The following is a 13,172-nucleotide window of genomic DNA, read 5'->3' as shown; positions in this document are numbered from 1 at the left end:
ACTGAAATGCTGTTTGCTGTGCTGAATTTATACTGAAGGCAGTGCGCATAAGCAACCACTAACACCATTTTGAGTTTGACGGAAGCAAACACTAACATAGTATTTTTTCTGACATGGCCATTTAGAAGTTTCGCGCAGGTTTTGCTTAATCTCTTTACTATTCAAGACAATATATATCAAGTTATAGCTGAAGAGCCTTTTTCTTCATATTTTACCGTTCTGTCTAATACCACCTACATAATGTTAAAATATGGTACATATCGGTCTTGCTGCCCTAAATTACATACAGGGTGATTCAAAATTGGCGTCATTCCTTTTAAGGGGTGATAGAGGCTCACTTGGGAAGTACGAGAAACATATTGAAAATTTTTAGAAGATATTAACGGTTGAAGACCGAATTTCAACGTTGTTATTAAGCATTATTTAGAAATTGTTCCATGTTTAATTGGTAGCATATTGCAATATTTCAGCATTCAAAAAGAAAAATTACGACCTTTGCACGATTACGAAAATTTTTGATATCAAAAAAGTTCTCCTCCACAATTTTTTGATGAAAAGTCACAGCGGCAATGATGTTGTTTGCCATTAACAGATAGTTACAGGTGGATAGCCCTTGTCAATAATAACAATAATTTGTCAAACTGTGACTTACTTTGAATTTCCTTTCGCGAATTTGCTGATATGCGATTAGATTAACAAGTATTGGACATAATAGAATCAGGGCCTTCCAGGGGCACTCAGAGCACATTAACTGACACTTTCCCAAGCACCAAATAAATACCGAGGAAGGGCTACATTCCTACCACGTTTGTACGATACCCACAGTACAAGGAGCACACACATGTACAAATGGAGCAGGAGTTAATTAACTGAATACGAGAAGCTGCTTGATAAGAGTGGATAATAAGGAGATTACATAGGCACCAGCTTGTTTGGAGTTAACCATTCAAATGTTTGGTGTTGTTTGGATTTGTGGTATTTGTAAATACCAAACACCGCAGATTTCGAGGTTTTGAGAACAGGTTGATATTTCGAAAGTACGTTCCGCAGTCAACAAATCTTGTTGAATTTATCGTTTATCCTTGTCTATCTTATTGTCACTATGTATAATTCCATGGTTACCGGAGTTTTAAATAATTACGAAGCAACAGGTATTTGCGCAATGTTAATTAGGCAGATTACCTTGAAAAACATTGCTGCCGTATTCCTGATACAGTTTTTTGGAAATTTCTCAGTATTTAATAACAATTTAGCAGTCATTGAGAACCAAGGAGAATACCAAATATTAAAGTATTAAAGTACTAAATATTAAAGTTGAGATTGGAGTCATCTAGCTTGCACACTTTTGCCGAAACTTTATTTTCTTGTAATCAAAGAAAACTGATGTTGTGAAGTGAAGTTCAGAAGTGCTATTATAAAACTCATGCAATGAGTGTACGTAAACTGAAACTGTACTGAAATACAGATATTTTAATCCCCGCTTATAAAACGTAATTGATCAAACTAATATTTGATAAAGTATTGAAATATATTGAATTCAATTTATTTCAACGAATGATTGTTGCGAATTAATACAATCTTTTTTACTAGTGATTTAGTTTTACCTGTTGATTTACACATAAGGAAACAGCCATTTACGTGACGTAATTTTTTTAAAAAGAACAGTGTCCAAAAGAAAGTTAATAATTTCGCTTTTTTGTGAATATTTCATATTAGATTGAATTTTATAAGTGTATTTTTTCTCAGGTTTAAACCCGCTGTTGAAATCCTCACCGTCAATGCAAGTATGCTCTTATACACATCGTAGTCGGCTTTATAGCCAGTATTAGTTTTATTAGCACATTGACTATTTCTTGGTGTTCCATAACTTGAGCGCTATTTTTAAGATGCTATAACTTCGAGCAGAAGACTCATTTACAATAAGAAACAGTACGAATTGAATCACTTTCAAGAAATCGATGGATAAACGGAACATAGTCGTATGCGTGTTCATGAGCTTAAACGGTTCAATAAAACTCGTAAAATAAAACGTTATCTTTAACGCTATTCATAAATAACTATTAAATACCGACACATTGTTTCACGATCAATTAGCAAATACGTTGTAAAAGTTCCTGCCCATTTTTGCAATCCTATAAACCTATGGACCGAAATATTTCACAGACATTCGTACAGACGCTGAAATTATCAGAAATATTATTATTAACATTTTCTTTGCTTGTTTGTAAATTTGGTATACTTCCTGCAAACTTAGCTCAGTATGAATGATCCAACTTTCACATTCACCGCTTATTATCTAAGATGTGACGAAAACAGCAATAAATTTGCATAAACACACAAAAAGGGTGTGACGTCTAAAAAATAAGCCATTTTAACATTTAAGCGAGAGAAGAAGCGAAACGAGAAAAAAAATTGGAAGTTTAGATAGCTAAACTTTATAACACCTACAAGAAGTGCTGAACAAGATACAAAGGAACGAAAAACTCCTAATACTTGGACATTTTAATGCGAGAGTGGGAAATAATAACAGACAATATCAAACAACGATTCAATAAAGAAATAATAAACCGAAACGGGGAACATCTAATTGAATTCTGCGCTCAAAACATTTTTTAAACAGCTTTACAAAGAACGCCTGGAAGAAAGATTCAAGATGAATCCATTAAAAAAGAGGAAAATATAAACTCTGAAAGAATCGAACATCTTACAGGCTACAAAATAAGGTATATGAGTTATGAAAATTAACTCTAATGCAACAAAAGTATCAAAGCCGTGGTTTACTAACGAAATAAGAAATTTAGCGAACGAAAAAAGAAAAGCATATCTACAATATTGCAGTAATAAGACACCTAACAATAATGAGAAATGCAAAGATACAAGAAACCATGTAAACTCTAAAATAAGAAACCTGGAAAGAGAATATTGTACACGATTTATCAAAGAGATGGAACACGACCTTAATGGGGCGCAACGCAAAGTGTGGAAAATGGAAAATATTGCCGTATTTTTTCAGAGAATTTTAGATACCAAATCAATGGAAAACAGGCATTACAATACCAATATATCAGAAAGAAAATAAGAACCCTAGCAACTATTTATTTCCAAACCGTTTGGATTAAAAGTTAAAGATTTTGTTTTTGTAAGCGTGCTTCATTGCTTCTGTGTCCTATTTGGGTAAGTTGATGCACGAGCCAAATTTATACAGTATTAACTGCTTAAGTATATTTATCAACAAAATTTAAAGTAAAAGTGTAATTTCAAATATGTAGCCCATTTCATTCAGCACCTTATATTGAATCGTAAAATGAGTCTATGCTCCTTAAAGATGACAAGCTGATACTTCTCCTGTAGGATCCATAACGAATAGTAAAAAATATGTAATGAATAATAAAACACCATCTCCACCAACTCTACAAGGATATTGGGGACTTCTAAAGAGCATCCCTTACAGATGCCTTGGAACCCCAAATTATTCCATGGCATCATCCACATCCTCAGTCATCAATCATGTCATTTAATGTAAAATTATTGAATGCCTCAACTTTCATTTTAAAACTAAATTAAGCACAACTCGTTAAAAAATCGATACACCCGTTACTCACAAAGAAAACATAAACAAATACGATTTGAGGTTGGAAAACCCGGCGAGATGAGTTTTCTACTGGGTCCTATCAGTCGATCATCAGGCTCCCTGAGGAACAACTCTCTATCTCTCAACTTTTTTCCAAGAATACCGTTTCGGCCGACTGCCATAAAGCCCCGCCCACTTCTCTCGGCTGTCCTACTCCCTGGTCGTCAAGAATTCGCGAGTTTAACTACCGATGGTGGCGCTGCCAAGTAAGTCTAACAAGTCTGACAGGTGAGACTTGTCAGACTTGTTTACTTCTTGGAGTTCATGACATTTATAACATAAAACAATACTTACACACTTTTGGATCTGTTTCTATTCTTTAAAAGCTTGCAAACGTTCAAAAATCAGATGTAAACACCAATGTGATATCAATGTCAACAAAACAAGTGTCAAATACGACTGCAGCAGTAGAGAAAAGAGATGGAAAAGAACAGGCTCAACGCCTAAGATAAGAAGAAGAAAAAGAAGAACATCAATAACAGCTCATTTCTACGAAATTGGGCCATTTACTTAAAGCTTAGAGTTTCTGAGATATTTGGAGTTTTGTAAACATTTTTTTTCTCTTTTAAATTCTCTTGAAAATCTCAACGCCAATTCAAATTCTACCTTACGGCTACCAATCGATGCAGTTGTGTGACAAATTAAAAAAATAGATTGACATCAGTGCCCCAAAATTGTGTCCAAACAATTGCACGTTTTGAACGGTAATAACTTGCTTAATTTAAATGGAACACCCTGTACTTTAAAACGGGAACAGATGACATATTTAATTATCTATTGAATAGTATAAAGGATTCCTACACCTTTAGTCGCATATTTTCAAAATTTTCGCGAATTGATAGAGAATTTTTACAAGTCACATTTTGCACACCCACCGACCAGACCCAGAGCGACCACACATGCCAAAACTTCTTAAATTCAATCAATCTAAAATAATCAATAATCATTTCATATTCGTGGAAAAATTGAAGTAAGCGCGGGATGTCCGATTATTTTTGGGATTATCTGTAGTTGATGCTCGTGCAACAAGATCAGCGATCAACATTCAATTACTGCATATTTAAAATTTTAGTACAAACTGATATTCATTGAAAATCGAGGTGCCACCTTACCTTATAGCTCGTTTTTATAAGCTCCTATAAGATCTTTCATTATGTACATTGTTAGCTTGTTAAAGCGTGGAAATAAACTAATTGCGGTTTTTTTGGAATAGAAAATTTTGATCATTTGCAGAAAGAATGCGAAATAAAATCGATGAAGCAAGAAAGAACAAATAAAAAATCGAAATTCAAAGCGCTGCAGCTCAGTTATTTTTTCGAGACTTTTTTTTGTTGAATCACCCTTTTTTTTGCTTTTATTTTTCTTCTTTTAGCTTTTTTAGCAAATAATTTCCGAACATTATGTGTATGTACAGGGTGTAGTAACCTTAGAGCAATAAGTAATTTTACGCTTTGCCGGTATCATTGGTTTTGAAATTGTAATAGTCATATCGTTGTAATCATACATATAGTACCTTCGGTAATAAGCGCATAGCCCCATAAAAAAACAAAAATTTATAAATCTAGTACAGGGTAAAATAAAAACATACTGAATGTTTCAGTTTGCTTACCAGGTAGATTCACATTTGCACTCACACACAGAATAAAAACAAATTAGCGAACATCAATTCGTCAAAAACTAGTCCACTAAAGCAAGAAAAGTTTTAAAAACTTGTTTGCTATTTCTACTTTGCAGTATTTCTCAACTATTCTTAATATTAATTGGACTTATAGGAACAGTGCACACTTTGCCTGTGTGCCTATTTCTAGTATTTGTATGAAACAGTCTATATGAAGACATCAGACTAATAAAAGTACAGATGTCGAACCCTATAGGAAGTATGGCTATACATTAGTCATGCAAGTCAATAAAATGTGTGAATCCTAACTGGCATAAGCGGGTTTATGAAAAGGAAAAGAGCGTAGAGATGCTAAGAAAGTAATTTCACTTAACGATCAAACCTGTAATTAGCAAGGAATTCTAAGCGTGCAATAATAACTCAATAAAGTCTAGAAAAATGCCATTGCAATAGTGCAGACCATCCAAGAAAGACATTTTACCTTATTTATAAACCAGCCGAGTTTATCGCCGGGTAAAATTAAACAAACAACAAAGCACAAGCATGTATTCAACAGCATAGGAGTATACCGCAAATTTTCTCAGGAAATCGAAGGAAAAATATTGCGAATTCGGGAAATGACGAAGTTTAGTTTAACCTAAATATAAACTGAGATGTCCCAAAATAGACAAACCTGTATTCCATGAAAGCAGCAATCGGTGGAACAAGCACTGAACACAATAAATCTTTAACAGACCTGTCGAAAGTGATTAAACGTTCATTATTTTCACGCTTTCCGTTTAAAATACATTTCCGTGAAAACTTTCGGCAGCCATTTTTGTCGTACTCCCCCACCGAGGTGTGTTTGGTTTTATCCTGTCAAATTTTCACATAGGAAAATCGCATTTTTTACCGCAATCACTACCGAATAGGACTCCGAATTTCCATTACGAATTTATGAACTAATCTCTTGATATTTTTCTAATATACAAACATTTTTGAAATCAACAGACGCCACATCTGCCATCTTTGGTCCGCTAGAAATAGTGTAATAACAGAAACCGTTGGAAGCTCGCCAGACATGTTTTCGCGAGTTCACCTACCGATGGTGGCGCTGCCGTCAAATTACTCGTTGTCGGGTGACAGTTGAGACTTGTCAAACTTGTCTATTTATTGGAGTTGATGATTTATAACATAAAACAATACTTACACACTTTTCGATCTGTTTCTATTTCTTTAAATGCTTGCAAAAGTTGATTAGAACAAAACAAATCACAATCAAATGGAAACACCAATATGACACCAAGGTCAACAAAACATGTGTCAAATTACTACTTAACTTGTGGTTACAATTTTCGCCACCAGGGGGCGCCTGAACTCGCAAATGCAATAGATAAGAGCCGTTTCACACGGGCCACTCTGCAGCGCTTCTCAGTGGCGCTGCTGAGAAGCGCGTTTTGTCTAAAACTTAAGTTAACTCAAAATTTTGAGGTCGGACGTGTTAGAACGTGAACGTGCATTAAGTAATCTCTGGATAATTGGAAAATCTCTTCTTTTTAACTGCATTTCGTGACAAGTTGGAGGGATCTTGTGAGCTAACTGCGTGATCTTGTTTTCAACTAGTCGAAACGAGCACTTTTCGCTCGAAAAGCTTACTTTACTTTGTTTTAGCTTACTAAAAAATTATTAAAAATCATTTAGTAAAGCTTTCACGTAAGTGAAGTACAGGAAGAAATTGGAGAAAAATATTGTCGTAAAATTACGGGTGAACTGTTTAGAGAAACAGTGCGAGCAGCGAGAATTTTTGCTTGAAAATGCATGCCAAGGCTTAAAGCYGCAACAACGCTACACATAAAAACTGATRATGGTGGAAAAATACACCGAAACGTATTTTGATMGATAAATAGAGACAATAAATGACTGAAACCCAGGAATGAATTTGATTTGGAATTGAAACACAGTCAGGAAAGTATATACAATRTTTATAAAGTGAAAATTTAGGTAATTATGTAGCTTGTAGCTATGTATAAATATTGTTAGTGTAAAGGAAAATTTCGTCAGTGTAATWAAATTTCAATTTTTTTGTCACGCTTGTTCAATTGTATTAACAATCAATTATTGTAACATTTTAGTTAAATCAGAATAGATCTATCAAGGACACGATTATCGTAAGCACGTTGCAGGTGCAACTAATGGATGTTTTAATGCTTTATAAATTATAGTTTTTGTACAACATATTTTAATTGTAAATTGGTGTTTATAGTTTGTTTTGAATTTTAAATCTGATGATGGCGCTGTTGTCTCGCCGAAACGTAATATGAAATAAACGATATGAACATTTTTATTTCCAATTTTCACTGAAAACCAGGAAAAAAAAATATAATAACAATTACACGCAGTCAGGAACATAAATAACATTTTTGGTACAACGTGAGCGCGTCGCATGAGTTTCAGTTACGCAAATCCCTGATATTTTACTAACTTAAGTGAGTTTCACCACATTATTTCGTCTAGCTGTGGACAAGGTGATGATTGCCAACGTCCGATGCGGACAAAGTACCTGATGCTGAAAGATCGTCAGTTACCAATAAAACCAAAATATTTCTACAAATTGCTTTATTGAACGGCAGACTCTTAAACGTAAGTGCCATGATGCGCACTTTGAACAGCCTCGATTATATAAACTAGATACAAAATATGGAATATAAATAATGAAGTTATGTAATTGGTAAATAGTAAATACGATTTTGCTTCCTTCCTATAATGTACTTTGATGTCTACCTATTTAATATGTACAAATATAGTGATGAACAGTTTGTTGGCGTTGAGTCTATACCAGTAAAACTAAAACGTTATGTTTATGCACATCAGGATCAGTTTTTCTCAAATGGTGGGTTCACGTCCACTCAACGCGTCGAAGAAAAATGAAGTTGAATTCATATATACATAAATTATTCACGATAAAACAGGAATTATATTTGAAACTCCATCGATGATCAGTTAACTCAAGTTCTCTATCAAAATAAAACTTTGCTGAACAGATATGCTGCAACTTCATTTTAATCATCGATACCTTTACAGAAAAACTCTACACACGCCACTAAAATCTCGCAAATGATTTAGGCAATCAAGTTAGAAACTACTGTAATATTATGTTTAAAATTATTAAATAATTTCTGAACACCTACTTTTAGTCGGTATCATTAGAAGCATTCTGGATAAATCACATACATTCAGATTGACAAGTTTATAAAACCAGACAAGCTAGCTATTTATGCGAATGAAGAAATAAAAAATTGTGAAACAGATTTCCTGAATGTACGAAAATAATAAAACGGAAATACATTTTAGTCATATTTCAGAATCCGCGCATTTATCTAATTTGGGATGCAAGCGTTTAAATGTGTTTCATAAATTTTTGTGGAAACGATCAAATAATGAAATTCGAAGTGGTTGCTTTGAAAATGTGGCTGAAAAAGATGAGTAAATAAAAATGCTTCAGGGGCCTAGTTGATTTAACTGAACAATGTCTTCTTAGATGTAAGTACATATCTGAATAATATAAAAACAACTGAGGATAACTAGATGAAACTGAATGCGGAAAGGAGAACGAACAAAATATGTGCGACTTTATCAAAGTAAACTATAATCCGGTTTAAGGTTTATACGAAGCGATGATAATATCAGTATGTGAAGTACTAAAATTAGTTAGAAAGGTAAACATAGAAAATCAATCAGGATACTACATAAAAATAAAACAGTATGGGATAGATTCTAAAGGCGAATTGTAACTCGAAAACGTATTAGTCAAACTATTCATGTATAGGATTTATCAAACTTAGCGGCCACAAAAAGTTATTATCCAAATAATGATTGATTCTGAGAACATGTAGAACATAATTTTGGTCAGTTATAAAATTAACAAAGGAAATTTGAAATTTGCTGTTCTTACATGACATTTTTAGAAGTATCCTTAGTAGTAAAGTGTTATGTGTAATCTTTAACTGTGTTTCCTTTTCGCCTATTTTCATTAATATTTAACCGCATGTTGCGAAATTTCACACACAAAAATATAATAAATACAAACTTATAAAAGTGGTAACATTAACATTGTACTACAGAAAGTTTGAACTGTATGATAATTTAAGAAAAACTATACTAAAATAATTTATTTGTCGGTTGTTGGGCACTCTATCTATGATTTGCTTAAAATAAACAGAATTGTTTCATATCAATGTAGAAATGAATGTGCCAATTATGTATTATAATTGTTAGCTACCCACTTTTTAAATAACATGCCTCACGAAGGCTTTCAGATAACTACAGTAAGGGTTAATAACTTAAGCTTAATAAAACATCGTGTAGATTCGGTAAAACCAACCGGACAAACTATCGCTGTGGGCTCCTTTAATGTGGGCAAGTTTGTAAATAAGACTTTTAAAAGGCAATTTGGACATCATTTTGTAGATCTTCGAAATTCGAACCATTTTACACGTGGGTTTTAAACGAGATATAGACTTTGATGAGATCTCTAAAAGGAACAGAGTTTCAGGAATACGCGGCAAGATAATATAGAAATATTATAAGTCCAAGTTGATTGAGCATGAAACAGCTAAATAATAATTGTTTTAGTGGGCAAGTCTTTTAGAGTATGGATATGCATTGAATCTTTTTGTAAACATTGTACAAAATGTTTAGTTAGAAATGGTTCGTTATACAGGGTGAGTTTTTTTTAAGCGTTACAAGGCTCTATCTCAGAAACAGTTTACAATATATTTATAAACATTTTGGAAAGTAAAACTTAGGTAGGGGAACATGTTTTATTATGTGGAAACCAGGAACAACAGGCATCTACCTTACCGATTGCGCTCGCTAAGGTGTTTATCGCTCTTTTTCTCAAGTTATTGTAATTAAACATGGAAGAGTGCAGAAAGAATTACAGAGAAGCTGCGCTACTGTGGGCGCAGAGATTTCCAACCTAAACCAACCCCAACTACTGAAATTCTCGAAGAATCTGTCAAATGGTCGACTGATTCCTGTGAACATCAACCACGTAAAAATCCAAAAAATACAATCTAACAGAAACAATCCTCTATCTACACAAAAAAATACAATCTACACAAAAAAAACATTCCATTAAAAGGAAGTATCCTAATGGAACTGTACGAAAATTCACGATGTTGAAAGGAATTTTTAGAACATTTTTTTTAAAGATAAGCAGAAATAACTTGCACTATTGGGCGGCGGAAAATCGTTACTGGATCAGAACTGTGCCAAACCAACATCCCTGGGCGCTTAATGTTTGATATGGTATAATTGGGGATAGAATTATTGGTACCTATTTTTATGAAATAAATTTAAATGGAAATATCTGCACCAACTTTTTAAGAAACAGTTTACCCCAGTTAAGTGGAAGATGGAAAGATGGATTGGTGTCGGTGGTGCGGTCAACTGGCTTGCGCGATCTCCAGATCTGACACCGCGTGATTTTTTTGTGAGGTTTGATAAAAGATAGAAGAGATGGCCATTGCACCCCACCACCTCACATGATATGACGGAGATAATTCGCTTTGCCTGCTTGTTGGTGACACCTGAAATGATAGCGCGAGTGGAAAATTCTTGAAAAAAAGAGTGGTAAAGAGTAAAGTTGAAGGCAGGCATTTTGAACATATGCTGAAACATAGTTGATTATTATTAGTCGGGTCATAATTTAATAAATTGATTTTTTTAAATTTATGTTGCACGTCATAATTCTGGAACTAAGTGATCAAATGACATAAACATTTGTACACATACATAGTTTCTTTTGTTGGTTTAAATTTAACGATAAAAAATATACCGTCTCATTTAAATGTTTTATGTTGCCTTCACCTCTCATAGAGGGCGCTTGAGTAGAATAATAAAATGAATACGTCTCCCTACCAGTTTCTTACTTTCCCAAAGTTTTATAAGTAAATTTGAAACCGTTTCTGAGATATAGCCTTGTAACACTTAAAAAAACTCACCCTATAGATGCAGGCTCAAAAACAGAAGTGCATTTCGAAAACGAGACTTTGTGAAAAACTGGAAACACAACAGTTTCAGAAGTCAACAAAATGAAAAAATACAATAAAACCACTCCAGCTTTCTTACGGCATTGCCATCGATACGGCATGCTAAACGCTGAAATTTCTGCAGCTTTAATGACGCCCTATTTTGAACGTAAATATTAAATTGACTTACATCAGAATATGGCAGAATTACTATTTACAAATACTATCAGAACACAATACACTAGAACGAACTTGATCAAAAGAACCCACGTAACATTCACATATAAATACTTTACCATGTAAAGGAGATTGCTTTGTAAAAATAGGTACCTGTTTTGGTTTTGAGTATTTGCCAATGAGATGTGCATGATACGATACCATAAGGTACACATGATGTAGTACAGGACTAGGCTAGCAAAAGGCAAAATGCCGTCTACAATCATTAGAAACTACCTAGGAGAAAATATACTGATGGAGTTTGTATTCGTCCTCTTTCGTACAAGTCGTGCTGAAACTGGAAAAAAAATCAGTTAATATCATGTAATTAACAATAAGGATGGGAATAATAGACAAAACTAACTATTTTGACTGATTCTATAGTTTCAATTAAAGTTAAAGTTTGTCTTCTAAATGAAATAAAATTTTACATATTTTGTGCGCTCTTGGCGTCACTCTCTGCGAGTATTTACAGACGATCGATCGAGACGTCGGGGAAACCCACGAATTTCGAGAGAACGGGGAATTACCGACTGAAGGTTTTCCCCTTTGCGAAAATTGGGCAATTTGGGTAAGGGATCGGAATTTTTTCGATTGATTGACTAGTGGAGAATACCCTTTCCGCGAGTATAAAGGAGCGTGGACAGCGGGAGCAAAGGGAGTTGAATACAGAACCTTTTCGCGACACCATCTGTGACGGGAAAAGCACCTGAGAAAATCAGACTGATTCCAGACTTTTGCGTTCTGGATTAAAAATTTTAACTTTTCGTCGTTCGTGTGCCGGGATTGGGCCACGGGTGGCAATCCAAAAATAACTACCGTCGAAGTGCCTGATTTTGTTATCAACGCGTAAGCCGTAGTTACTTTAACCGACCCCGGTACTTTGAGTTCATTTGGGCTGTTACTGTGGACAATTTTGTGGTAATTTTTTATTTCCAATTTTCCTATCTTGTTGCCACTTAATAGTAGGGGAGGACCATTCCTGGCTGATTGCGCTTGCGCGTCTCATTGCCGCGTTGCCGGTTTGATACTTCCATTGCGAGCGAAATTATAACCTCAGAAAAACACGGTTTCTAGCACTTTTTTAGTTCAGTGTTCCCGCAGTAAAGATTTGGATTATTGGAGTTTTAATAGTCATGGAGCGAATGTGTTTTTGTTTGTTTTATGCTTTCTAAAATAATGAACAGATATATTTAAATGTTGTCTTTGACCTTCACTTTAATTATACATATACATGCCTGTGAAAAAAATCTTTTAGAAATAATAATTAATAATAAGAAAGAGTTAATTAGCCTGAGCGTGCTCTATTTTGTGATGTAAAATGAAGTATTTCGACCAATTTTCAAATTTCTGCTAATTACAGTTTGCCAGATATCGATGGCGGCGGTTCCCGGTGGGACACCCTGTATATGGGGGGGTCCGTAAGCAAATGATCAAAATGATACTGCGATATTCTTTGCATCAAAAGAAGACGATCTGACCTAACTTTTATTTACAAAAAATGTCTGGCTCCTCTGATATTGATGGTCAAAGTTTTCCAAAAAAATTATCTTTCTTGAAAATATCGGCAGAAAGGTACGATGTATTTTGGTGAAACTCGTTGTGAATTTGTTCTTATGTAAGACTCATATTTTGATGAAACAATCGAGTTCAGCCGTTTTGGACAAGTGGTGAATTCTTGAGTGTCGTGGTACAA

The 13,172-nt window shown here is 34.3% G+C and overlaps 2 protein-coding genes across 12 annotated transcripts in view; both read right to left on the bottom strand.

Annotated features, from left to right (window-relative positions):
- LOC109536123 (serine/threonine-protein kinase Genghis Khan) overlaps nt 1-6,462 on the bottom strand; it is a 42,664-nt gene extending 36,202 nt beyond the window's left edge. For 4 of the 8 annotated variants that reach the window (XR_007282222.1, XM_048669425.1, XM_048669428.1 and 1 more), the window contains exon 1: nt 5,923-6,245. The gene's annotated coding sequence lies outside the window, so the exon portion shown is untranslated. Of the gene's footprint in view, nt 1-5,730; nt 5,754-5,922; nt 6,247-6,438 lie in introns of those variants that run through there. The other 4 variants (XR_007282223.1, XM_048669426.1, XM_019902204.2 and 1 more) reach the window with 4 other exon arrangements.
- A 1,367-nt stretch (nt 6,463-7,829) lies between these two features.
- LOC109536150 (arf-GAP with dual PH domain-containing protein 1) overlaps nt 7,830-13,172 on the bottom strand; it is a 16,572-nt gene continuing 11,229 nt past the window's right edge. For 3 of the 4 annotated variants that reach the window (XM_019902242.2, XM_048668940.1, XM_048668939.1), the window contains one exon: nt 7,830-11,774. In XM_019902242.2, coding sequence (XP_019757801.1) covers nt 11,710-11,774 — 65 coding nt within the window. In that variant the 3' untranslated portion in view covers nt 7,830-11,709. The remainder of the gene's footprint in view (nt 11,775-13,172) is intronic. The other variant, XR_002171808.2, reaches the window with a different exon arrangement.

The sequence above is a fragment of the Dendroctonus ponderosae genome, unplaced genomic scaffold (genome assembly GCF_020466585.1).
Source record: "Dendroctonus ponderosae isolate FM_Combo_2020 unplaced genomic scaffold, Dpon_F_20191213v2 Dpon_F_20191213_8, whole genome shotgun sequence".
Classification (NCBI taxonomy): Eukaryota; Metazoa; Arthropoda; class Insecta; order Coleoptera; family Curculionidae; genus Dendroctonus; species Dendroctonus ponderosae.
This window is presented reverse-complemented; position numbering and strand designations above follow the sequence as displayed.